Source organism: Neopsephotus bourkii, unplaced genomic scaffold (assembly GCF_033783945.1).
Source record: "Neopsephotus bourkii isolate Nb327-2 ecotype Australia unplaced genomic scaffold, CSIRO-AGI_Nbou_v1 NB_1474, whole genome shotgun sequence".
In the NCBI taxonomy this organism is placed as follows: Eukaryota; Metazoa; Chordata; class Aves; order Psittaciformes; family Psittacidae; genus Neopsephotus; species Neopsephotus bourkii.
In genome coordinates, this window is record NW_026901950.1 from 481,215 (window position 1) to 506,734 (window position 25,520).

At 40.2% G+C, this 25,520-nt stretch overlaps 1 protein-coding gene across 4 annotated transcripts in view; it reads left to right on the plus strand.

Annotated features, from left to right (window-relative positions):
* The first annotated feature begins 561 nt into the window (after nucleotides 1–561).
* The window catches only part of RSPRY1 (ring finger and SPRY domain containing 1), a 28,141-nt gene continuing 3,182 nt past the window's right edge, over nucleotides 562–25,520 (plus strand). Inside the window, exons 1-15 of one of the 4 annotated variants that reach the window (XM_061369105.1) lie at nucleotides 990–1,176; nucleotides 2,658–2,782; nucleotides 3,269–3,758; nucleotides 7,495–7,547; nucleotides 9,346–9,458; nucleotides 12,187–12,313; nucleotides 14,291–14,349; nucleotides 14,697–14,763; nucleotides 15,440–15,571; nucleotides 16,813–16,928; nucleotides 18,056–18,199; nucleotides 20,957–21,068; nucleotides 22,051–22,153; nucleotides 22,231–22,325; nucleotides 24,247–24,382. In XM_061369105.1, the coding sequence (XP_061225089.1) occupies nucleotides 3,412–3,758; nucleotides 7,495–7,547; nucleotides 9,346–9,458; nucleotides 12,187–12,313; nucleotides 14,291–14,349; nucleotides 14,697–14,763; nucleotides 15,440–15,571; nucleotides 16,813–16,928; nucleotides 18,056–18,199; nucleotides 20,957–21,068; nucleotides 22,051–22,153; nucleotides 22,231–22,285 (1,428 nt within the window). In that variant the 5' untranslated portion in view covers nucleotides 990–1,176; nucleotides 2,658–2,782; nucleotides 3,269–3,411 and the 3' untranslated portion in view covers nucleotides 22,286–22,325; nucleotides 24,247–24,382. Of the gene's footprint in view, nucleotides 1,177–2,657; nucleotides 2,783–3,268; nucleotides 3,763–7,494; nucleotides 7,548–9,345; nucleotides 9,459–12,186; nucleotides 12,314–14,290; nucleotides 14,350–14,696; nucleotides 14,764–15,439; nucleotides 15,572–16,812; nucleotides 16,929–18,055; nucleotides 18,200–20,956; nucleotides 21,069–22,050; nucleotides 22,154–22,230; nucleotides 22,326–24,246; nucleotides 24,400–25,520 lie in introns of those variants that run through there. The other 3 variants (XM_061369103.1, XM_061369104.1, XM_061369106.1) reach the window with 3 other exon arrangements.

A 25,520-nucleotide genomic window follows, 5' to 3' on the forward strand; every position in this document is an offset into this window, starting at 1 on the left:
AAAGCCTTCTCTTAGAAAGCTTTCCCTCTGCACTTCGGAACCTCTCCTCACACGTTGGTATTGTGTTGCTCGTTTGCAAGGCAGATCTGTAGCAGTCTTTTCTTCATAGAATCACAGACTGGGAGGAATACCTCCCACCAGACCAGGTTCCTTCAAGCCCTGTTCAACCTGGCATTGAGCACTGCCAGAGGTGGGGCAGCCACAGCTTCTCTGGGCACCCTGTGCCAGGGCCTCAGCACCCTCACAGGGAAGAACTTCTGCCTAAGATCTCATCTCAGTCTGCCCTCTGTCAGGTTGAAGCCATTCCCCCTTGTCCTATCCCTACAGGCCCTTGTCCAAAACCTGCCCTCCGGGTTTCTTGTAGCCTCTTTAGGCACTGGAAGCTGCTTTAAGGTCTTCTTGGAGTCTTCTGTTCTCCATGCTGAACCAGCCCAGCTCTCTCAGCCTTCTACCTTTTGTTCCTGATTACTGAGCCTCCCAGTTTGTCTGACACTTGACAATTAACTCCTTGTACATGATGGTAAGCACCAGCCAAGGGAGTGCTGTCAAGCTCAGTTTCTACTAAATAAGGGAAGTTTATCCTGTCGTTTCTCTCTTCCCCTTCATCTAATCAGCTTTTATAGTCTACTTGCTTTTATGTTCTGCTGTCCCTGCTTGAGGGTGACCTGGAGCAGATACTGTTTTGCTCCTCTTCTTCTTGTAAGTAGTAATTTGAGGTGAGGAGTTGGTCACTGCTGTGCACTTGGTGCTGTGGTGTCTGGAGTACCAAGGCTGTAAAAACAGATTATGTTTTTCTGTAGCTGTGGCTAGTCCTAAAGCTAGTAGGTGGCAAACTTTTTTGAAGCCTCAGGAGCATTTATCCTCTAAGGCTGAATGTAGCTGAAAATAACAGCATGGCTTGATGTCATGGGGGGTGTAGGGAGGAGGTTGAAAACATCTACCTTAGAGGCAGTTGCCAAGTAAATTGTTTGTTCTTTTCCATCTGTCTTCAGGGGCTCTTCAGCGTAGTTCCTAAAAGTGAAAGCAGAGTCAGCCCTAATGACTCACTGCTCCCCATAAAAGCTTACAGAATGCTGCTTCCAGATACAACTGCATCTGCACCCTGAAGTACAGTCCACTTCTGTTACAGCTCTGTGTGAGCAAGCCCATCTGTTCCTGAGCCAAACAAACCTAAGGGTGAGTTGTCCAGAACCACTTGTTCTTATTCATGCTTTAAGTTGTTGACCAGAAAAAACTAGGTTTCACTTACTGGTTTTGATCTTGTCTTACGTCTGTTTTTGTTCCTTAGGTAGGTTCTTACTGCTAATCCATAAAATACAGCTTTTCCTTTCTCATTTTGATGAGAAGAGATTCACTATGTTAATATTTTTTGTAAGCTACAGAACAGCTTAATTTGGATTCTAAATCTCTAACCGTTTTACATTTTAGTATTATGTTACTAAAATGCCCTTAAAGGATCTAGACTTATAGATCCATGCATATTATTTTGCTTGGGAAGACATATTTCATGTTTAATATAACTAGTCCTTTTTAAAAAATAACTCTCTCAGGTACCCCCCAACCTTTCAAAGTCATCTGAACCTGTTGTGATCTTGCACAATTCTGTTTAAGATCCATACAATCTGTATTGGCTCCCTCACATGCACTTTTGAGTGGCTGAATATGAAGCCAGTAGCTGTGTTGGCCCAGATGGAAGGACTCCTGAGCCTTGTGTACCACCACTTGTTGTAGTCCAGCTGTTTAAGAGAGTAAGGCAAGCACGTTGTGGTGCCAGAACCCTTCTAATGATCCATGCTTTAGGAATTTCTTGAACAAGTTGTCCAGATCTTGTAATTTTTTTTGCAATTAATATCCCTTGAGGGGTTTTTTCTTCCCTGGTTAGCCTTCAGTTAATTTCTTAATATGGAACCTTTCACTGTGCTAAAAGAAGATAACATACCTCAAACTAGAGAAGAGTCTTGAGAGCTTGCTTGCAGTCCTCTCCAGTGACATCTAGACATCCAGAGACTTGCTTATATGACCAGTGTCTGGCTTCCCAAGTAATGTTGTTATGGTCTTGTCCCAGTGTCAGCCTTTCATGTTTGAAAGGTCTTTGTCTTTTTTCTAACTTTATGGTGCCGCATGCGTACTGTTGAATTATTTAATGATTGTATCATAATAATAACCTGTTACAGGATATTCACCATGACTTCTACCTTAAATTGGGTTAAACTTGATTCTTAAAAGAATAACATGTGCTTAGTCTTAAAGTTACTTATTTATTCTGGTATGCCTGAAGTGCTTAAGTAGTGAAATGATGTCTTTTGTAAGGCTTTATTTTAGGTGAAACTTTAATGATCTATAGAAATACACCCTATGGCTTGAAAAATCACTTCTGATGAAATGGGGGTCTGAATCTTCTTGCTCTTACTAGCATTCTCAGTGTATGGTTTGGAGAGACGACCCTACAATCTTGGTTGCTAGTGGTCCTGTATTTGATCCAAACCAGTTGAATAAAGAACAAAAGAATGATTGAATTAGGTTTTGTTCCCCAAAAGGGAAGATTGGTTTGACACAAGATCTGAACAAGCATAAACCTGCATGGAAAACACCCCTTTCAAAATTCCAATTAGATCTGTAGGCATTAAAATGTTGTCAATAATTCCTGTTTATTTCAGGGTCAGTACTTGGTGCTTCTTTGAGGATCCAGTTGATGTAGGCACATTCCAGAAGATATGTTTATGCACAGATGGACTAAACAGTTCACTGTTAAATCTACAGTTCGTTGAGATATGCCATTACTGTAAGTGCAGCTCTTCACAATTTTGGCTATTTTGTAGATTCTTTCTGGAAATGATACTGAATAATCCTGATAAGAAATGAGACCCTTAAGAGTTCAGCCTTTATTTGGGTGGCCTAAGCATTATGTCTTTATAAAGAACAAATGAAATTGGTTTGGTAATACTTAGTACTTGAAGGGTAGCAGTGTGCTCGATTTAAAGTGTGCTAGGCACTGTGCTAGACAAAGTTGTTCCTCTGTATCCAAAACCTATGGAACAAATGGGAAATAATAGGTAGTATAGAAAGAAATAATGTGTGGGCAAGAGCTACTTTACCCAGGGCACTTCCTTTTCCTTCCTTTCCCCCTCCCTGCAATAGATTTCAGGTACAAACTTTGTTTCTGAGGTGCTTTATCCACCAAGGATGATTCTGTTGACTAAAATAGGAATTCTTTTGCTATTCATTAGAAGTAGAAACACTGACTCTTGTTTTGGATTTGCTTTTTCAGACCTCCTTCTGGATGACCAATGTGTATTTTAACTGATTGTAACAGTCTGCGACTTCCCATTCATTCCAGCTGGTAACAACACTTATAATGCAAAAAAAATCACGATTCAGGATCCCACAAACATTACTCTTAAAGCTTTCTAGATGATTGTAGTTGCTTTGGTTGTGTTCTATGCTAGCAGAAGCCTTTTCCAAGGTTTACTGTTGACTCTAGAGCACCGCATTCCCTGTTTACTGGGAGCCCTGAGGGCTGGCAATATGGGAAACTCGTGTGTTTGCCGCGATGACAGTGGAGCAGAAGACAACGTGGAATCTCGGAGTTGGCAAACGGAGAACAGTAGAGTACATGTACCTGAAGCAAGAAGCCACCCAAGGGACCCTGTCCGTCCACCCAGGAGGGGTCGAGGGCCACATGAGCCAAGAAGGAAAAAACAGAATGTGGACGGGCTAGTACTTGACACACTGGCTGTAATTCGGACGTTAGTAGATAAGTAAGTACCTCCTCAAGGAATAATCCAACATGAATGAAAATGTTCTTGTCTCCTCTCAAACTGTGGCTCCATCCTCTCACCGATCTACACCTGACCCTCCCTGAAGCAGTCGCGTGTTTCCATCTGGAGACTTAGGAGAGGAGCACCTTTTCTAGGTAATAGAAGTAGCTCCTAAGTGTACAGGTACAGACTATTCCGAGAGCTGAGAGCTTTCTCACAGTTCCTGTCTGACCCTGCACCCAGGTGGGATGAGGAATGTGTTCCGTGTTTCTAATGTGTCATAGATAACACACAGTTTAGGGAGCAACAAACACTCCAGAGTTTGGGAACTTCTGCCCTAAAAACTGGTGGTTGTGCAAGATTTTTGTTTTCAGGCTGTATTTACTTCTTTGAAAATGGTTAAGCAAAACTAAGAGCTTTGATCTTTGTTGGCTTGTATAAACAGACTGAGGTTTTCTCTCGTTTTAAGTGACTGCATGTTGTGACTGTTCAACTCCTGATCCCACTATAGCGTTCTTTACATGCTCAAAGCATCTGTTAAGGGTGTGGGGATATTTATGGTTTAGTCCTATTTTGTTTGTTTTGCATTGTTTTCTACAAAGCTTTAAAAGGACCTTTTAAATGATGGGATAAATTAGCTCATCATCTTTTGGGTTAGGTGTAGGCTAGGAATTGCAAGGCCAAAGCAGAAAAGAAAAGAACTGTTCTAGTTTCACAGCTGGGGTTTGAGTTTAAGGTCTGTGAGGATAAGAATGTTAGCCTTGATTCATACACCTGCTTTTTACTTTGGAATGTGCCTGCAGAGGAGGAGTTTGCCTTCCTGCTGTAAAATGCCTTACATGGAAATACCAGCATTTTATTTTTTTCCTGAACATTTAAATCTGAGGGGTTTGGGTTTTTTAACCAGGTTTTATTTTGTGGTCTGTCTTCAAATCATAAAGGTAAAACTGTTTTGAAAGCCCTTCCCTAATCTTGCATGCTTTTCCCTCAGTTCAGCTTCTTAAGTTGTTTCACAACACTTCATGCATAGCTGATCCTGTTGCTGTGGATCTTGCAATCGGTTTTGTAATCTTGTAAGTGCTTTCCTATGCTACTGAGGGAAAATAAGCAGTTATTTTGCTGATCCTGAGTCCTGTTTCTGACAAATTTCTGAAGCTGTGTTTCTTAGTTAATACAAGCTCCAGTGAAATACTTTCAGACTCCCATAACCATGTGGGTTGGAAGGGACCTCATGAAGCTCATCCACTCCAGCCTCCCACTTAAAACCCAGGTGCAGCAGGAGCAGGTGGCTCATTTTATCCAGTCAAATGCTGGAACATCTTCAGGATACAGAGAATCCTCCATATCTTTGGGTCCCGGTTCTAGTGTTTGACCATGCCCATGGCTTAAATAGTAAATAGTTTTAAAAGCTGGAATTTTGCATATTCTAACACATGCCTGCTGTGTGCACTCTGAAAAGCCTGACTCTGCTCTTTCCTATTGCACAGTTGCAGACAGCAGTATGATATCTTCTCCTTTCTACTACTCTCCCTTAAGGATGAACAAACCTATTTCTCATAGCTTATGTTTCTGTGTCACGTTCTTTAGCCACCAACCATCTCAGAAGTCCTCTGCTAGACCCATTTCCTTGTAGTGATATCTGGATGTAGGGAGCTCAAAAATGAGTTTCACTTGGTTTGCATTAAGGCAGCTGGTAAACCCCAGCTGGTTTTATAATGCAGCTAAGTATTACAAGCTCTTGCAGATAAGACAGAAAGCTATGGCTATGAATAATGGAGGGGTCTGTTCATAAGGCAAACTCTCTAAATGTGAAAAAAATTAAGGAGCTGTTCTGCTGGACTTGAAGCTGATGATAAGCCCTCTTAGATTAATAGGAATGCTTGCCTGGGGGGAAAAAAGTCACATCTGGAAGTCTTGGTTTTCAGTGTAGGTGCAACACCGTAGGAATAAGTATGTTCTGTTGTCACCTGTTCCTCTTAGAACCTAAGTTTTCAGTTTTGAAAGCACTACAATAGAAGGAAATGGTAGGGAAGCTGACAAATCTCTTTGCATGTCAAAAAATGTGCAAGAATAAAACCAGGCTAATGTGAAACTATGTAAATAATAGCAGGTTGGAAATACGGGCTTCAGTGTGACAGTAGAGCCTTGGAAAGCAGAGGGCAGCAGTCCAAAGAACAGAAATCAAACCCGTTCTTCTGACATTCTTTTCCAAAATCTATACTCAAAGTTAATGCATGGAAACAACTCTGAAGTGAAGTGTAAATAAGTTGTTACCACTTTGCTTCAGTTTCATTGTTAGATTTCAATCTCAAAGTTTGGACCTAAACCATCTCTGACAAGTGCTATTTTTCCCCTTGTGTCTAGAGATACCTGTTTTCTACAAGGAAAGAAGTTTAATTTCCTAGCCTCAGAAGGATAAGTGCTAATTTTTGGCGTTTATATGAAGTGCTGCTTTGCAAATTAAGAAATTACAAGAATGACTGCTTTGTTTCTAAATCAGGGAGCTCATCTGGACAAAACTCTTCCCTATAAGGGTGGTGGGACACTGGCGCAGGTTGCCCACAGAAGCTGTGGCTGCCCCATCCCTGGCAGTGTTCAAGGCCAGGTTGGACAGGGCTTGGAGCAACCTGGTCTAGTGGAAGGTGTTCCTGCCTGTGGCAGGGGTTGGAACTGGATGAGCTTTAAGGTCCCTTCCAATCCAAACCAGTCTGGGATTCTATGAAACTTCTTTTTAGCCTTGTCTTGTGGAAATAGTCAAGATTGTCTTAATTTGCTTGGTACAGAAAACATGTGCTTACAGTGAATCTCTTTAGTCACGACAGATTTTTCTCTGCTAATTAATCTCTCCAAAGTAGGTAGTTTTATTATCTGCATGATTAATCTGTGTTGAAAGTTTCTAAAATTCTGTATTTCACATTTCCAATTTAATTTCAGGCCTGTGTGATAGAAATTGAGTGTGGCAGGTATCATTCTAAGCCTGGGGTTAATCTGCAGTGCCCAAATAAGGCATTTAGGACATGCTGCAGTGTCTGATTTCTCTGCCGCGTACTAAATAGGATTTTGAGATCTTGCTTTAGGTACTCCCAGCAGCAGTGCATGTTCAGATGGACAGACCTGGCCATAGCTTCTTGTCCTTGGTCCAGCACTGAGCCTCAGGAACTGATATAGTTTGAACTCTATGGTTTTCATGTTGGAAAGGTGACTGGGTTAAATAGCTTCTATTCAACTGCCTTACTTCTTACAGCTTGTTACTGAGTTTGAAGTCTGTGATCCTCACAAGTGGCTCACCTTTCAGTTTTGTGGGTGGTTTTTGTTTTGTTCCCTTTTAGTATTTATATATTTAGCAGAGAATTTCTGGGGGAAAGTATGTTTAAGCTATGTCCCTTGTGCACTGCTCTTGGCTCACTTCACAACCTCTGACACAGTTTCTTGCTTCATACCCTGAGGAACCCTGCTGAGCAGCACTTAGCCTAAGGATTATGTTCAGCTTTTCAACATGCAAATATGGATCACCATTTTATTCATCAGCTATTGTAGATATGCAGATGTTGACTTTGAGCCAGATAAAGGCTCCATTCCCATCTGTGTTTCAGATCTGAAAGTGGTATTAGCAGTCTGCAGCCTATGTAACTTTCTTTTGTTAAATACTGGAGTAATTTTCTGTCTGTGTATTATCATTTGGTGTATTATGTTGATAATTGTGCATAAATTTTGACCTGTATAATATCTCTTTCAGTGACCAGGAGCCTCCTTATTCAATGATCACGTTGCATGAAATGGCAGAAACAGGTATCAAGGCATTGTGTTGGGCATTTAAGTTGTGATTCATAGAATCATAGAATCATAGAATAGGTAGGGTTGGAAAGGACCTTAAGTTCATCAAGTTCCAACCCCCCTGCCATGGGCAGGGACAACTTGCTCTAAACCATATTACCCAAGGCCTTGTCCAGCCTGGCCTTGAACACTGCCAGGGATGGAGCATTCACAACCTCCCTGGGCAGCCTATTCCAGTGCCTCACCGCCCTAACAGGAAAGAATTTCCTCCTTATATCCAGTCTAAACTTCCCCTGTTTAAGTTTTAACCCATTACCCCTTGTCCTGTCACTACAGTCCCTAATGAAGAGTCCTTCCCCAGCATCCGTATATGCCCAAATATATTCCAAAGCAAACAAACAAAACAAAAAAAGAAAACCCAAACCAACAAAAAAACCCAAACAAAATAAAAACAAACCAAAACAAAGAACCCCACAAAAGAACAAAGCCACAACACTCCTTTTCTTTGCAAAGATGGATGCATGTGAGCAGCGTGAGTTAAAACTTGGTGTAGCTCTAGGGAGGTGGTATCCAAAATACAGTTCTACTAGTTCTACCCTCAGAGGCTTCACTGAGCTCATTGCATTTGCCTTAGCTTTGAACTCTGTTAAACCTTCCATGTGAACTCTGCAGAAGCAGCCAGTGGTTGTCCACAAACTTCTTGTAATGGCATTAAACCATAAGCCACAAAGCATTTTCATCTGCAGCAAGGTGGAGCCAACCTAGATATATATGGTAGACATGGTTTAAACCCATGTGCTCCCATACAGGCAAATAGTACATACTTTTTGTTTGGGGTTTTGCTGTCCTTACCTCTGCTTCATTGATGTAGCTGTTCCAACCCTGTCCCTAAGTTCTCGGGCAGTATGAGCTGTGTCAACATGGGCTGTTTCAACTTTGTCACAGTAGGAGAAGTTCTCCCATCTCAAGAGCTCCACTGAATTTCTGATTTAGGTGAATTTTTGTCTCTTGGTAGAGTTGCTACTAGTCTTAGGAAATATATTTCTAGATCATAATAAATTAATCAACCTGATTAGATATTACAGCATTTCAGAAAAATGTTTTTCAGGGGAATGTGCAAACAAAAACTCCAGTGTATCACATATTTACTTGTCACTGTTGAAGGGAGCACTAGGTCTTTTTAACCTTACTCTTACATGCAGACACTTTGAAGGGAACTACGTTCTTGTAAATCCAAATGTTTACTTTGTTAGTTTAATGTCTTATATGTGGATTATTGTATACTTGCAAACAGAAGCTGTTGTCTACTCATTAAGCAATGAGAGTTGTTCTGTAGGAAAACACATTTTCTTTGGACCACCAGGCATGGGACAAGCTAATGCAGTTCCTCAGAGGCCCATGTCTTCCCACTTGACGGAACTTGGGAAGAGTCCTCCAGTTCTGGCTGGAAGAAATACTTCCTCATTGTCATCAGGAATGCAGCATATAACACTTAATAGTTGACATTGGACACTGAACTCTTGAGTATTGCAGTGAAATAAAGTGCTTGTCCATACTGGTTCCTTCCTAATATCAGTGGCAGTTCACAGGTGCTCTGGCCTGGGCTAGATTTTTCTCCAAATAAGAGAGGGGTTCACTAGTAGCCAAGCTGCTGAAAACTCTTTGCCTTGAATTTAAACTTCTGTTTAAACAACGGAAGAAGAAACAACCAAAACTGTTGGGTTGTTCTTCAATTTATATTCAGAGATTTATTTTGAACACTTCAGGATTGCAGTGTTAAGTCTGAGTGTTACTTCTGTTTTGTGTTTGACAGATGAAGGCTGGTTGGAAGTGGTCCAGTCTTTAATTAGAGTTATTCCATTAGAAGATCCCTTGGGACCAGCTGTTATAACTCTGCTACTTGATGAATGTCCACTGCCAACAAAAGTGAGTCTAAAGCAGATGTATTTATCTGTGGCTAAATTTCAGTTATTTGTGGTTGTCATACCCGTGACAGCTCCTGGGAGGGTTTCACCAGTGACGCGAGACTGTGGGCTGTTCAGAAAGTGGCTGTGACTTGCAATTTGGAGTATTTTGTGGCAACTTGGTTCATAATTGCCACTTAAGGCTAGAAACCTGGGAGGGGGAGTGGGTGGGGGCTGGGGGGGGAAGATGGTGGGGAAATGTGGCCCATGGAGAAGAACAAGAGGCCTTTGGTTTTTAGCTGTTCTTCTTGCTGTCATCTCCTGCCTCATGGTGCATGCATGCTATGCAGATGCCATAAAAGTAGTCCAAGTTCTGCCTTTTTGTTCTCCAGTTCTGAAAGCTGCACATTTACAAGTCACTACTGAATTTGTTCTTGCCCTGTGCATAAGAAAAGCAACACCAGTGTGTGTTAAGTTAAACACGTGAGGTGTTTTTAACTATGAAATATCTAGTTAGAGTTTTGGCAAATTTCAGTACTTTTTCAGTGACCACTGATCTGTTTTTTGGATGAGAGTGTGACCCTATGTGTTCTTACAGCGCTTTTGTGGGTGTTTTAGCGGAGGCCTCAAGATACTAACTGCTGTTGAATCATACAGTCACAGAGCGGTTTGGATTGGAAGCGACCTTAAAGCTCGTCCAGTTCCTGCCATAGGCAGGGACACCTTCCACTAGACCAGGTTGCTCAAGTCCCTAAATACCTTTAAATGTGGCGATCATACAGAGAACCTGTATGCTTGTCATGATGTAATTTCATCAGAAGCTGATGATGCCCTCACTGTAGTTTTCATTTAAGGATCTACTTATGCTGCCAATTCTAGTTTGTTGGCATTGTTAGGGGTATAAGAAGGTGGTAGCTTTGTCTTGCATAAACGCATGAGTGGCTGGAGAGCTAGTCAAGCTCTTTACTACCTCAAGTGATTGTTTTCTCTAGCAAATGTCCTAGAGCCATCTGAAACTTCTGATCAAGTTAAGCGTTGTATGATGGCTGTCACATGAACTGCAAAATGACTTTGAAAACAAAGCAATGACTAGAAATTTTGCCTTCTTTGAAAAAGTCAGGCAGTGGAGACACTGAGTGTGCCACATGAAGAGCGGCTTTGTATTTTTTGTTCAGCTGTACAATGTAGTTAGGGATCAAATGATTTAGTTTTTGAAAGCCACATGACTTCTATTAACTTTAAGGAGTTGACCTTTAAATAGTTGACCTTAACAAGACAATTGAAATAAGCTGCCCATTTCTAGGGCACACAGAACTTTTTATTCCTGTAGAATCTCTTCATGGTACAAGTTGTGGGATCTGCTGGTCACTGGTAGCCTGGTAAACTGTTTGCTGCTGATTGTTTGATTGTTTTCTTTCTGTTCAGGTTAAGTTAAATATTTTGTTCTTAAGGGTTTTAAGTCAGTGCTCCATTTCTGTGACAGTTGCAGAGCAGGAGCAAGTTGTATTTAATTTTCTGTTATTGTAGGCTATGAAGTCCATAAAGTTAAAATGGCAGTGTAGTAAACTGTTTATTCTATAAAGTCTTTGTTTAACTCAAAGGAGTTGCTCTCTGTGACATTTCTAGTAGTGGCTAAAAGCAGTATCAGTATGTTGAGAATCTAATTTTAGTGAGGCTTTTCCATCCCAGGCTTGTGGCTCAGTCGTCCTTTCTCTGTTCCTTCCATGTAGTGTCAGTCCTGTTCATCAGTTCTGGATTTGTGTCTTTTCCTTTGGAAACAGAACTGCTTTTCAATGTAATCTCTCTACAAACTTCAGGCCCTAACACAGAAAACTGATTTGAGTGTGGCTCAGCACACAATTCAAAAACCGCATACATATTCAACTTGAGCAGTACTCATTTTTCTCCAAATGGCCTGCTGATGACTTCAATATGAGCAGTTATTCTATTTTAATTAGATCTTAGCCTCAGATTATGCAATTTCAGTCTGAATTAGCTGAAACTTTCATGAAGTCTGGAAAGTTGAGAGGCATTTGTAACTTTGGGGGTGGGGGTTCTCCCTGTGGAGAACTTGTTCTGGCTCTAGATTAACCCCTAATTACTCTGAAAACAGGGTATTTTATAGATCTGTATCTTGAACCTTATCCATACCATACTGCCTGAATTAAGCAAGTCAAAGCATGGTGTTTTAGATTTATTACCCTCAGTGGTGACTTACTAAATCAGTGTGACTGCAGAAAGCCATTTATGCTCTCAAGAATACCATTTATGACATCCTGCAAAGCTGACAGCTTCCTAAATTTATGATGGGGATTGTGGGCTCTTTTGTGGGGAGATTGTATCTTCAGTCCTGAATTCTGTAGTCTAAAACTGCTGTTTTAGCTTGGAAAGGGTGTGAGTTTTAGGGCACTGGAAACAATAGATGGTGTGCCACATGTGCTGGTTGATAGTTTGCCTTTGTCTACTAGTCTAGTTCTTGATATAGGTAGGTCAGTTGTCTATGTCCAGAGTGTCCAGAACTGTTGATCACACTGACTACCAACCTGGTAGTGACTGTAAAGTTATGTTGAACCTTTCTTCCCATTCGGTCTTTATTATTTTCTTATGTTTAAAGATAACCATCCTATGCTGTCCGTGATGTGATGCTGACTTTAGTAATACAGTATAAGAATAATTGGTTGTACTGTATTGAGTTGGGAGGAAAGCTCTATTTGTCAGTGATGATGAGAGTTCTGATTTTTCTTTTTCAGGATGCATTACAGAGGTTAACTGAAATATTAAACTTAAGTGGAGCTGCTGCTTCCCAGGATGCTTGTCAACCTGCCAGACACCGGAATACAACGGCCGTGCTGGGCTGCTTAGCAGAGAAGTTAGCAGGTAAAGCAGTGGGATTCTTCAGGAAACTTGCACTTAGCTTACAGAGGCACTGTCTGCTGTAGCACCCATGCTGCAAACGAGTTCAGAAACGTTGGCTTAGAACTGAATAATGTTTTACATTGAGGGGAGACCTCATGTGACAATCTGCTGTGTGATTAAAACACTGAGTGCTCCCTAGCTTGGGTTTGAATGAGCTATTCACAATCCCACATGCTTAAAAAGCTCAAATTGTTCTGATGCATAGTTAGTAATGGTGGATTGGTGTTTATTTATGGTATATTGCTTCAGCGCTGGTTACCAGTCTCTTCTGTGTAGATACTCTGGCTGTGCATGAATTACTGAGGACAAGTAGTTGTTTTGCCAGTAGACAGAAGTATCAAATTAGTAGACTTCTAAGCTATAGAGAAACAAAAAATACAATTGTTTTTCTTTGTTTTGTTGGTTTTGTTTTTTTTTTCCTGCTAAATATGTATTGCTCTATTGTAGGTCACAGTAAAGATTTTCTCATCTATGTTACTTGAAAGAAAATTGCTGGTATTCTATTTAAAGGTGTCTCCTTGTATAGAAAAAAGTTTTATTCCCTGCCATTTCTAGTACCCTGCTGGAAACTAATGATTAAGTTTCCTTCCCACTGATGGTTGGGTTTCTGTCTAGTTTTTTGCTTCTTTTCTGAAAGTTGACAGGAAAAGGAGCAGAAGTGGTTTTCTGGTATTACCTACTGGTTATTAGAAAAATACAGTATTTCTGTCAAAAAAAAGTAAAGAAATTGGGCAGGAAGCTTTTTCGTACAATAAAACTTCTACCCTACACTAAGTCAAATAGTACAATAATACTTCTACCCTATACTAAGTCAAAAAGTACAATAATATTTCTACCCTGTACTAAATCAAAATGAGATACTGTCTCTACTTTCATCTTAGTGGACAGAGATCTTTATGTATCAGCTCAGGCAGCAAATCAGTTAATGCTGTGTTGGAACCCACTGCAGTTTGTTTGAATTCATAGATATCAGAGTTGGATTCCCTTGTACTTCTCTTGATAAAGCAGACAGTATTTCAGGGTTGGGTTTTTTCTTTTTTTAATTGGTTGTTTGCTATGGTGCTGCTGCAAGTTAACTGTCAGGTACGCTACATTAGATGCTCGGTTTTACTTATTTTGGACTACTGATCAACAGAGCTGGTCTTTATATGTTGATTCTGGAAGTAAAAGGGAGCCAGTCTTTTTTGAAAAGTAATGAGCATGAAAATACTAAGCAGAGGCTGGTGGAGTCTTTATTTAAAATCTCAGAAGTATGGATAGAACTCTGCCCATTTACAGCAGGTAAACTGAATATGTTTGTAATTTGCCAGTAGCTGTGTAATTAAATGTATACCAAATATTTGACTGGAAACAATGATGATTGTTCTACACCGGGACTTGGACCTGCTCAAGTGAGTCCAGAGAAGGCCACAAGAATGCTGCGAGGGCTGAAGCATCTCTCCTCTGGAGACAGGCTGAGAGCTGGGCTTGTTCAGCCCGGAGAAGATAAGGCTCCAAGGAGACCTTAGAGCAACTCCAGTGCCTAAAGGGGCTACAAGAAACCCGGAGAGGGACTTTAGACTTTTAGGGACAGGATGAGGGACAATGGCTTTAACCTGAGAGAGGGGAGATGGAGATTAGACAGCAGGAGGTGAGGATGGTGAGGTGCTGGGCAAGGTTGCCCAGAGAAGCTGTGACTGCCCCATCCCTGGCAGTGTTCGAGGCCAGGTTGGACAGGGCTTGGAGCAATTTGGTCTAGTGGAAGGTGTCCCTGCCTTGGACACCTTGGATGTTGGAATTGGATGAGCTTTAAGGTCTGTTCTAACACAAGCCATTCAATGATGCTACATTATAGTTCTGCTTTGGTGAAAAGTTCTTTAATTTTTGTCTTATGTTTAAAAGATCTGCTCCATGAAGAGTAGTTCCCATGGATGTGTTTAACTTTTAATGTTCTTGTAGGTCCTGCGAGCATAGGCTTACTCAGCCCAGGCATATTGGAATATTTACTTCAGAGCCTGGTAAGCGTCTTCCATCTTTCTGTATGTATCCTACATAGCAATTATAATGCATTTTGTTGTTGTTATTGTGAAAAGTTAGGGTCATATGTAGTAAATACTGGTTATATATGTTACAGGAAGTTGAGATTCCAGAGAGTCCCTAGGATCTCCAGCCTTGGAGATAATTAGAATTTAACAGGACAAGGTACTGAGCAGCCTGATCTCAAACCAGCTCTCCACCGGAGGCTGAACCAAAGGAGCTGTGGAGCTCCCATTCAACCTAAAGCATTCTGTGACAGACTAACAGGTTCTCCTACCCATCTGTGCTGGGTATTTATTAAATAACTTTTCTTCCTGCCCATGTTTAGAACTTCCAGTCCCATCCGACAGTGATGCTTTTTGCACTAATAGCACTGGAGAAGTTTGCACAAACAAGTAAGTATTAGCCTGAAACTGCTCATAACAGCCATACTATGGCTTCTACTGTGTAATTGTCACTTGGGAGCATGAGAGGCTGGGTTGGTGTGAACACAAACATGGAAGAGAAATGTTTGTCCCTTTACAGACAAGAAATAGTGATTGCTTTAGTGACATCCCTCTACCTATGCAGACTCTTGAGATATTTGCTGAAACTCAGTGCAATACTTTCCAGTTGGAAGTTGCTATAGAAGGACTTAGGCCATGAGGCCTTTGTCACTGAAATAAATCTATTACAGGTGGAGAACAGGTACTTGTAGGCATGAAAAAATACTTACTGCTTTAATGACACCCCATCCACAAACCATTAAGAGATTTGTGGAAACTCAGTCATTCTCAGCTTAGAAATTGCTGCATAAAGACTTAGGACATCAGACCTTTGTTATTTGAAAGGAAATAAATGTCAGAGAGATGGAGAACAGCTGTGATATAATAGTCTCTTGATGCAGCTCTCTGCTGAAGAGTTGTATATCTGAATGCAAAGTTAATTTGTGTCTGCTTGGTGAAAGAACTGCATGATGTTTATAATACTGAGGTTTAAAGGGGGGGGTTCTACTGCATTTGCAGAATTTTGCTGGTTTTAACTGAACTTGTCACCAGTTTATAGCATTTATTCTTTTTGCTGTCATTGCAGGTGAAAATAAAATGACAGTTTCTCAATCCTGTATTAGTGACCAACTGATCCTGCTTGAGAAATGGGCAGATAATCCAGACTATTTAAAACGCCAGGTTGGGTTCTGTGCACAGTGGAGTTTAGACAATCTGTGTAAGTATAAGAAAGGGATGGATTAATTTAATATTAATCACTTCTCCAAAGAGATGGAGGATTACTTTTGTGTTTGTTCTGTATAAGCACTTACTGTAAATACACCTGATTGCATTTGTAACCACTCTCCTTCAAAAGGGAAAAAAAAAGAAAGGGGGTAGGGAGGTGGGCAAATAAATCCAGTGTAATTGCATAGAAAGGAAATTTTAGCAAGGAAAATTTTCGTGTAAGGAAGTGGTTTGAACTCTGCAGGTTGAAGCTGCAATGAAAATTCTTCTTTGCACCATATTTTCTGTAACCCATGCGTCAGCAGATGTGCTGAATAGCTAAGTAGTGCAGCTCTCTCTCTGGAATGGCAGGATTACTGATGTCCTGGTGACTGTCACTAGTGTGATCACACCCCAGCAGTGCAGTCTCAAAGAATTATTAAAGACTTAAAGTAAAGATACAGTCTTGTGATCAAAAGTGAAAAAGTGTTTGAGAAAGCACTTGATGAGATCTGCCCTTTAGGATGACGAATAATGATCATATTTGTTTGTTTAGTTGTAATTTGTGGGGTGCAACTCTGTTAGACCTTGTAGGTTCTAATGCCTTTTGGGTAAATTTGAGTAAAAAGTCTTGCTGGTCTTTAGCTAACTTATAGAAGGCCAGCGTCAGCTGTATTTAGTAAATACCAGTGTTAAGTGTGTAGCAAGCTTGGGACATCTGAAGTGTCTTAGTTTACAAACCTGAGATCTTACTGTGCCTGTGTCAGGAACTTGACACCTGGCAAGATAAATACTTCCTGATACTTCCATGTGAAAAGGGTATACAGGGAGAAAGAGCTGATTTGGCTCAGTTCAGGTTTCTTGTTTTCCCTTTCCTGTCCTTCCTCATGGCCAAAATCTTGTCTGCTGTGGTGAATCAGAAGAACTGTGCCTGAACTCTGGCTGAATATACAAATACAATTATAAATCCTAAAGCAGTGGCTCCTTGGTACGAACTTTGATGCCTTACAGCTGCCTGTGTGTTCCCTGACAGTAGGAACTCTAGTCAGAGGTCTAGGTCGTACACTCATGTTTAGAGGATATTTAGCATGCAGTTTTTTGGAAGCGATGCTGTTTTCATGTTGGCAAAATGTCAATATCTCATTCAGATATGCTAAAAATTAACTGGATCCTAGAGAGATTGATTGCCCACATGTGAAATAATTGAAATAAAGGATTGCTGCAGCTGTGATTAAAACAAGCCTTCTTTTGCAGTTTTAAAAGAAGGCAGGCAGTTTACGTATGAGAAAGTTGACTTGACCAGCATTAGGGCTATGCTGAACAGTAATGATGTCAGTGAATACCTGAAGATCTCTCCACATGGATTAGAGGTAGGATATATTTTCATGATTCCAAGCTAAAAAGGAGCCTGAAGAAAAAGGCAGTTTTGAACTCTTTTTGATTGCTATTTGCTCCTGTTATTTTCTGGAATGAATTAAAATTCACTGCTAGCTTTGTTTAGAACCTTTGCTTTGTTTAGAACCTTTGCTTTGTTTAGAACCTTTGCTTTGTCAGATGGTCCTAACATTGCTACACTGATCTCAGCTGGAGAAATGTTCGCACTAAAGTAACACCTGTATCCGTGCCCCAAAACTTTGTAAGAGTGAGGACGATCCTAGAATCCCAGACTGGTTTCGGTTGCAAGGGAGCTTAATGCTCACCCAGTTCCCTGCCGTTGGCAGGGACACCTTCTGCTAGACCAGGTTGCTCCAAGCCCTATTCAACCTGGCCTTGAAAACTGCCAGGGATGGGGCAGCCATGGCTTCTCTGGGCAATCTGTGCCAGGGCCTCAGCACCCTCACAGGGAAGAACTTCTTCCTAAGATCTGTCCTCAGTCTCCCCTCTATCAGGTTAAAGTTATTCCCCGTTGTCCTGTCAGTAGAGGCCCTTGTACAAAGTCCCTCTCCAAGGATGCTGAAGAGACAGCTGGCTTTTCATGCATTTTGATTAAAATTATTCATAAAATACAGTTCCTGTTGTTTGTCCTGTTTAGTCTTGAAAAGCCCATAGCAGCAGGAGTTTTGTCTCAGCCACAAGTCGGTGTTTTCCTTCCACCTGCCCCCACCTTTTTCTAAGAACTTGTTTGACTACTTACACGTGGATCTTCGTGCATTAACATTCAATACCTCTTTGTCTTTCATACCAGCAGTCAGCTAACAACCAGTGAACTGGGTCTTCCTGTCCTGGCTTAGTCTTTAAATGGACTCTGTCAACTTTCTACTTTTTTTTTTATTTTATTTTTTTATTTCCTTTGTGGTTTACCACTGAACAATTTTCAGTTTTGCCTATTCATGAATTTGTGACAATGATTGCTATAAAGAGAGATCGCCTTCTGTCTGAAATGCCTCTAAGATTATGTTGATGTATTTTTATATGCAAGAAACCTATTCCAGAGAGAAAGGGGCTTGTTTGAATGCTAATTTTGTAGAAACTTAATTTTTTGGTTTGGTTTTGGTAGGCTCGATGTGATGCCTCATCCTTTGAAAGCGTTAGATGTACATTCTGCGTCGATTCTGGAGTTTGGTACTATGAAGTTACAGTTATCACTTCAGGAGTGATGCAGATAGGATGGGCTACCAGAGACAGCAAATTTCTCAATCATGTGAGTACACATAATGTTGTCTAGCTGATGATATAACTTCTGTATTTTTCTATTTACACTTAGGAGCATAGCTATGGTTATTCTGTGGCAGTACGGAGCATTTGTGCATTTCCTTTGATATTTTTGTACTTTTATGAAGCTTTCTTTTGCTGAACACAGCGGTATAAGAGAAGGCTATGTTTTCACTGACAGACTGAAACTGTTCATGCAAGTCGCACATAGCTGCTAGCAGTGGCAACATGTTACTTGCTGTTGTCTGGAAGCTTCAGGAAAATTATTTCTTGTGGCTTAGTCTCTTGGAAAGTCTTTAGATAAGTGGTTGTTGCTGTCCTTTGTCTTTGGAAGTAAACCATTACTGACGCGGAAACAGCAGATTACCACATGCTTTGCCTTACACAGGTCACCAAGCAGCCATTTGATTACCCTCTTTAACACAAGGGAAATCATGATTTCAGTGCATGGTATCATTGGATCTGTTGGTTACAGCAATATGGTACGGTTTGGCTGTGACAGCTTTTTTCTTTTTTTTTTTTTTTTTTTTAAGAAAATAAGGATTAAGAAAAGATGAAACCCTTCTTGCTTTTATTCTGATAATACAGCATAAGTACACAATATTTATAGTTTGCTTTCGTCTTCCTCTCATCCAGATAACTTAGTATCTTATTCTAAGTATTCTTCCTACTATTTTACTTACTGCTATTTTACATTTATTTATTTACTTTATTTACTTACTTTTATTTTATTATTTATTTTGCTATTACTTACTATTTTACTTATTTTACTGACTTCTAAAATCAAGTACTTACTAGCATTAAAGCAAAATGTGCTATGTGCACATGAAAGTCCAAGCCTGTAGTCAAAGAATAATCTTAACTGTTAGTAGAGATGTAACTAGGACTTTTTTCTTAAGTCTTCGTGGTAACTCTGTATGCCTGTTGTAAACTCAGTATGCTGTAGCATAATTTATTTCAGTATTTCTGTAATACTAAGAAAGTGTAATGACTGCTACCCAAAAAACTTTTCTGCTTCAGCTTAGGGAGGACTTCCCCTATGATCAGCCTTCCGAACTTTAATGGAAGTTCAATCAAGTGCAAGGTAGAATTGTAGTACAGAAAGTGAGTATGGCCAGTCTGCCACCACTGAGCACAGTGGAAATACAGTGCTGGGACTTTAAGTTGGCATTACTACTGGCTGAGCTTGAGTAAGAAATGTACCTGTGGCCCTTTATTGTTGTAGTTGCATGGCTTTCTATTCCTATGTGGAATTTAATTTAGGAGAAGAATTATATATTTAATGTAGAGATAAGCAGTTAATAACTGCTCATGTCTGGTTATTATAGCAAAAGTCATTCTATATAGCTGGGTCAAATGCTAATATGGCTAATATGAAGATAGGCTAAAAGATACATGTGAGTAAATACTGATGGTGGGGGTATATAAGAGAAATGCATCATGGACATGAAACAAACACCAGTGGGAAGAAACCCAAGGAATGATAGAGTAGCTTTTCTCACCATTTAACTTCAGTCTTACTGTGAGTTCAGTTGTCTTGCTCCATCTCTCCTAGTTATTCATGTAAATAGCATTGTTCTCTACTGGTGTATGACATGTACATCACATCCACAATCCAGTCCTGCATTCCTAGCAGCTTCATACGAACCTGCCCTGAGCACAGGCATTGTAGATGTTCAGTGTAATGGAAACTGAAATAAAAGGCTATGTGTTTGCTTTAGACTGCTAAGAGGCTTAAAAGATTTTTCCCACTTACTGGTAAGGAGCTTGCTGTAGATGCATTTTTCTGTCTGTGCTTCCTGTACAGGGTATGAAAACAGAAAGTGTCAATCTTAGCAGGATTTTTCTCTTGCTACAGCTTGTTGGCTAAATGCTGTTGTTTAAACTCATTTGGTGTCTACCTGAAATACAGGATATTATCTTCTGGGTATGTTGTACATACAGTCATCAGACTAGCCATATGCTCTTTCTTTACAGCATGTGTAACAAAAAGACTAGTCCTAAATATGACAGTAAACACCCATTAGCTAGGCTTAGCTTTAATTTGGGACATTGGAGGCTTGTGTAAACTTTCTAATATTTGCGCTCCAGACAAACCATGCTGAGCACGAGGAAATTATCTTCCATAGTGGTTTTGGGTTGCATGTTTGGGTTTTCCTACATGACAGATTCTTCTCCCACTCTGAAACTTTTAGTTCTGCATTTGTCTCAGACTTTGGCACTATTACTCGATAACTTCTCCACAAAATGAGGGAGGCTGGCACTGAAAGAGCTACACACAATACGCAACAGATCAGTGAAGGGACAGTGGGTTTGTTCTCTGTGTGCTGTACATTCTGGTGGCACTGGAGTATCTTGGGCAGGAAGGTAATACAGGTCTGGTAGTGGGATTTCAAGGTTAAGAGTGTGGTTACGGTTCTGTTTGAGTTTTTAAGATGCAAAAAGCGAACCTAGCTATTTGGGTACTAGTCTTCCGATTTCTAAATATTTTAATAAACATGACTGATTTGAGCTCAGATAATGAAAAACACTTAGGAGACAATGCCCCCTTCCTCCCTGCTCCTCACCCCAACAAGTTCCTTTTGATGTGAAAATGAAGCTTAAGACTAGGTGGAAAGAATTGTCTTTATGTAGGTGGGAGAATCCTTCCTGCTCTGGATGAGTAGTGTAGCTAAATAAAAATACACTTAACCCCTTCTGTGTGAGGACTGCCTGCAGATTGAAATGCTTTACTTTTTTTCTGAAGGAAGGTTATGGCATTGGGGACGATGAATACTCCTGTGCCTACGATGGCTGCCGGCAGCTGATTTGGTATAATGCCAGAAGTAAACCACATTCCCATCCCTGTTGGAAAGAAGGTATTCAGTCCATATTCTGCTGTAGATCCTAGCTGGATTGCTGCACAGGATGTGCAGGTGTCTAAAAAGCAGTTTGTTAATAGGTGCAAACAGAGCAGTTACTGCCTAATCCTGATGATACCAAAAGCTTAATAATTATTGTGCCTCTACTAGTATTTGCAGTTGTTTAAATGTACAAAGTAGGCACCACGCTCTTGCTCCACAGTCTGTTTAAATAGAACCTGTTGGTTAAATGTTTTGGGTTTTTTTTTATGGGCAGAGTACAAATCATAGCACCAACTGACATTGCTGAATGGACATTTAATGATAAGGCTTCTGTCCAGATGTTTGTAGTCCTACAAAATAGGGTTGAAATCTTCCTTTCTGGGTTGAAAGGGTTATTTTAAAGAAGGGAAAAAAAAAACCCCAAATCCTTATCTCGGAATTAGACTTTTGTTTGTTTTAAGGAGGTGTTGCACTGTCTTGCTTACTTTAAATTCTTGGATAACTACTTGGACAGCAAAGTTCTGTTCTTGATCTCAGCTTTAATATCTTGGTAGGAGTCTGCATGCCATGCTTGTGTGAACTGTGCTGCCTCCTATTAAAAACTTCTCCCAAGGATAGCCAAATTAAAACACCTCTTAAATAGCACAAGCATATTAGAAACTTAGATTTTGACAAGAAGGTGTTACGAGGATATTTTCAACAGGTGTAAACAGCCAGGGAGAGACAGAGTGCAGCTTTTTTCCAGCTTTGGCAAATACCCTGCAATACTTCTACAACTGTGTAGTATCAATGCTCAGGCAGACTAAAATATGTTCATTTTTTTATTATTTTCTCCTGGTTTTATCTATCTATCTTCTTCTGTCAGTGTTTCTTCCCATATACTTTTGCAAACAATTCCTTTTAAGTAAGATAACTCATAGTGAGATATGTGATACTTAATAACTGTTCCAGCTGTTGGCATTTAACAACTGAAATCTTTCTTTGCTTTGCATGTAAGGAGACACAATAGGATTTCTACTAGACTTGCACGAAAAGCAAATGATCTTCTATTTAAATGGAAACCAACTTCCTGCTGAGAAGCAAGTATTTTCATCTGCTATGTAAGTATATGCTCACTTGGAAGGACAGTGACCTGCACAATAATTGTTTTAATTACATGAAGTGTTTCCCATTTCAGATGTACATTCATATTTGCTTACTTGAAGCCATCATTAAACAAGTTTCCCAATTGAAAGTTGCTTAGAAATCAGTGAGAAGGATATAATTTTACAGGTGGGTTTCAGGGTCCAAAGTAAATACTTTGAACTTTCCAAAGGTAGGCTCAACTTGATGTTTTCTACTGTCAAGCTAGCACAGCACTGAAATAGAATGTAGTTGTAGCAAAGATGAGTGTATTTCTAGTAGTCCTTGAGGAATTTTTTATCTTAAAAAAAAATATATATATATATATATTTTTTATATATAAAAAGCCTCAGTCCTGCAAGTGCTGAAGAATGTCTGTTTACTTACTGCTGCTCACTGAGACCAGTTCCTGCAGTAACATATTGAATATTCATAGGAAGATGTCTGTTGGTATCATTACAGAAAGGTGTTAGGCTTATTTTGACAGCTCTGTTAAAATTAACACATGGCCAACTCCTGACACTCATGGAAAAGTTCAGCCTTTTAGTTCTGAAAAGATAAGTTGGTGTAATACTTGAGAAAGAAGCTTCTTGTGTAGCTTAAATAAGCATTACAGTACTACGTAAAGTAATACCACTGAGCTAATAATTTCATTCATGTTTTCTCCCTAAAATTAAGTACGAGACGCAAGCAAAGAATAGTTCGGCTTAAAGAGTTGCAGAATATCTATCTATTCAGCTTGCAGTTCTTCATGTGGATTATGTCATTTATACACTCAACAGATTCTGTTACTTGATTAGAACTTAAGGTATTACTGAACTTGGGCCCTTTCAGTAAATAAAACTGAAAGAGGTGATAGTTGTGGTGTTTTACAAGGTGGCTGTGAAGAAAAGATGGCTGTCCTGAGGTAATCCTTCAAGGACAAGGAGGACCATATGGGCATTGTGCTAAGAGTGGTCAGACCTGGATTCATCCTGTGCAAGTCGCACACAAGTGTGTGAGCGTTCCGAGCTCTCCAGGTTCCTGCCCACTCAGATAAAGCAGAGGGAGTGGTGGATATGGAGGTGTCCCTTGCAGCTGGTACTGCTCCTCACAGCTCTGCTAAACAGCAGTTGTTTGGAAGAAAACTACTTCTGTCCAGTGCTGGAGGAAATATCTGAGCTGATCAGTGTAAAGAGGATCGGGTTGCAGGCTGTTCAAATGGATGTGTCTGCTCTTAGTGTGACTAATGCTAACTGTAGAGTAAGCAGCCTTTACTGGCTGACTCAGAGTAAATTCAGCTAAACTCTGATAGTAAATTCAGAAGCTGAGAACTAAATAAAGTGAACATGTGCAGCTGTAACTGGGTATGTTAGAGGCTTTTCTGGCAATTAGCTGTAGCACTGCCTGTTGAAGGAACTTGTGTCTTTGTCATGGTTCAAGCCCAGCCAGTAATTCAGAACCACGCAGCTGCTCGCTCACTGCCTGCCCTTCTTTCTCCCCCTGCTCCCAAAGGGATGGAGGGGAGAATGGAAAGAATGTAACTCCCATGGGTGAAGTAAGAACAGTCCAGTAACTGATGTATAACATCAAATCAATACTGCTACCACCAATAATAATAAAGATAAGGGAAATAACAAGGGAACAGAATACAACTGCTCACCACCTGCTGACTGATACCCAACACGACCTGAGCAGCGATCTAGCCCTTCCAGGTAACTCCCCCTGGTTTATATACGGGGCATGACATGCTGTGGTATGGAATACCCCTTTGGCTAGTTTTGGTCAGGTGTCCTCTTTCTGCTCCCTCCTGGCTTCCCCTCCTACCTGGCAGAGCATGAGACTCAAAAAGTCCTTGATCAGAGTAAACATTACTGAGCAACAACTGAAAACGCAGGTGTTACCAGCGTTGGTCCCAGGCTGAAAGTCAGAAACACAGCACTGCATCAGCTACTAAGAAGGAGAAAAATGCTGCTGCTGAACCCAGGATACTTTGTTTCATGGTATATTTTTTGTCTGGTAATAGTAGTAACATGTCTGGAAAGCTCTCTTACTGTTTGTTATTCTAAAATGTCTGTTCCTCATATTGCAGATCTGGCTTTTTTGCCGCAGCTAGTTTCATGTCCTATCAACAATGCGAGTTCAACTTCGGGGCAAAACCTTTCAAGTACCCACCATCAATGAAGTTTAGTACCTTTAATGATTATGCCTTTCTGACAGCAGAAGAGAAGATCATTTTGCCCAGGTAATCCTGTCTAGTTTGAGTGTGTTTGCATCTGGAGAAATAAAATGCATAGTCTTTATAATTCCAAGTTGCATAGTCTTTATGTTGTAGTTGGCAACATTAATCTTACAGCATCACACCTCCATAGGTCTCCTTTAGAAAAGGCTCCACTGCAACTTCATGAGAAGGGTAGGAGATACACAGCCAAAATCCATTAAATTACACACACACAAAAAAAAAGCTAAATTCAAGTGATCTAGTACTATATAGTAAACTTCTTAGTGAAAGTGCTTCTTGCTGTCTAAAGAACTATTAGGTTGGTCAAGGAGGTATAGTCCTAATTAAAAAAAGATGCCTTATTTAAAATTGACCTAATTCATGATGTTGGCAGCATAGAGATACTGAATGACTGGAAGTCTCTAGGTTGTCCTTTTCTGATCCAGATGAAAATGTCTCTGTGAATGACAGCGCTGACAAAGGTTATTCAAATTTAGAAGTACTTTCCCTAACCATAAATCAAGGTAGATAAAAACAGGTTTGGATATATTCTTCCTTAACGTACCAAATTTCTGGCAGGAATGAAATCTAATGGCTTTTCTGGTTTAGGTCATTAGTAATGAAATAACTTACTGGAACTCAAGCAGTGTACCACAGTAGATAGTGTAATTTGGCATACAGTGTACCCCAGATTTGCCACTTGGATTAAAGCATCACCTCTAGAGTGGTGCTGAGGTTTGCAGTTAAAAAAAAATAGATCTATTGTTACAATTAAGGAAGTGTAACAACATTTCATCCAGTTCCCAACCCCCTGGAGAGAAACCAGGAAAAACTGATTTCGTGTTGATGCCTCATAAATAAACTTGGCCTCCTGTGAGAAAGCCTGTTTATTATGTGATAGCACTGAAAGACTCCCTTCAAGGTGGGACACTTATTCTTTGTTTACACAAAGATCATTGCTGCCCTACAACCTGAACTGGTTGGAAACTATAAACCAATCCTAAATTAAAATATAGCATTGATCTTAAAAGTGATAGGGAATAAAAAAAATAAAAATCAAGGGCCTGAGTGGACCCAAATTACCCATCACAGGACTTAAACTCATGTAGACTTGTGCAGAATTTAATGTGTCCAGTGTTGGGGTA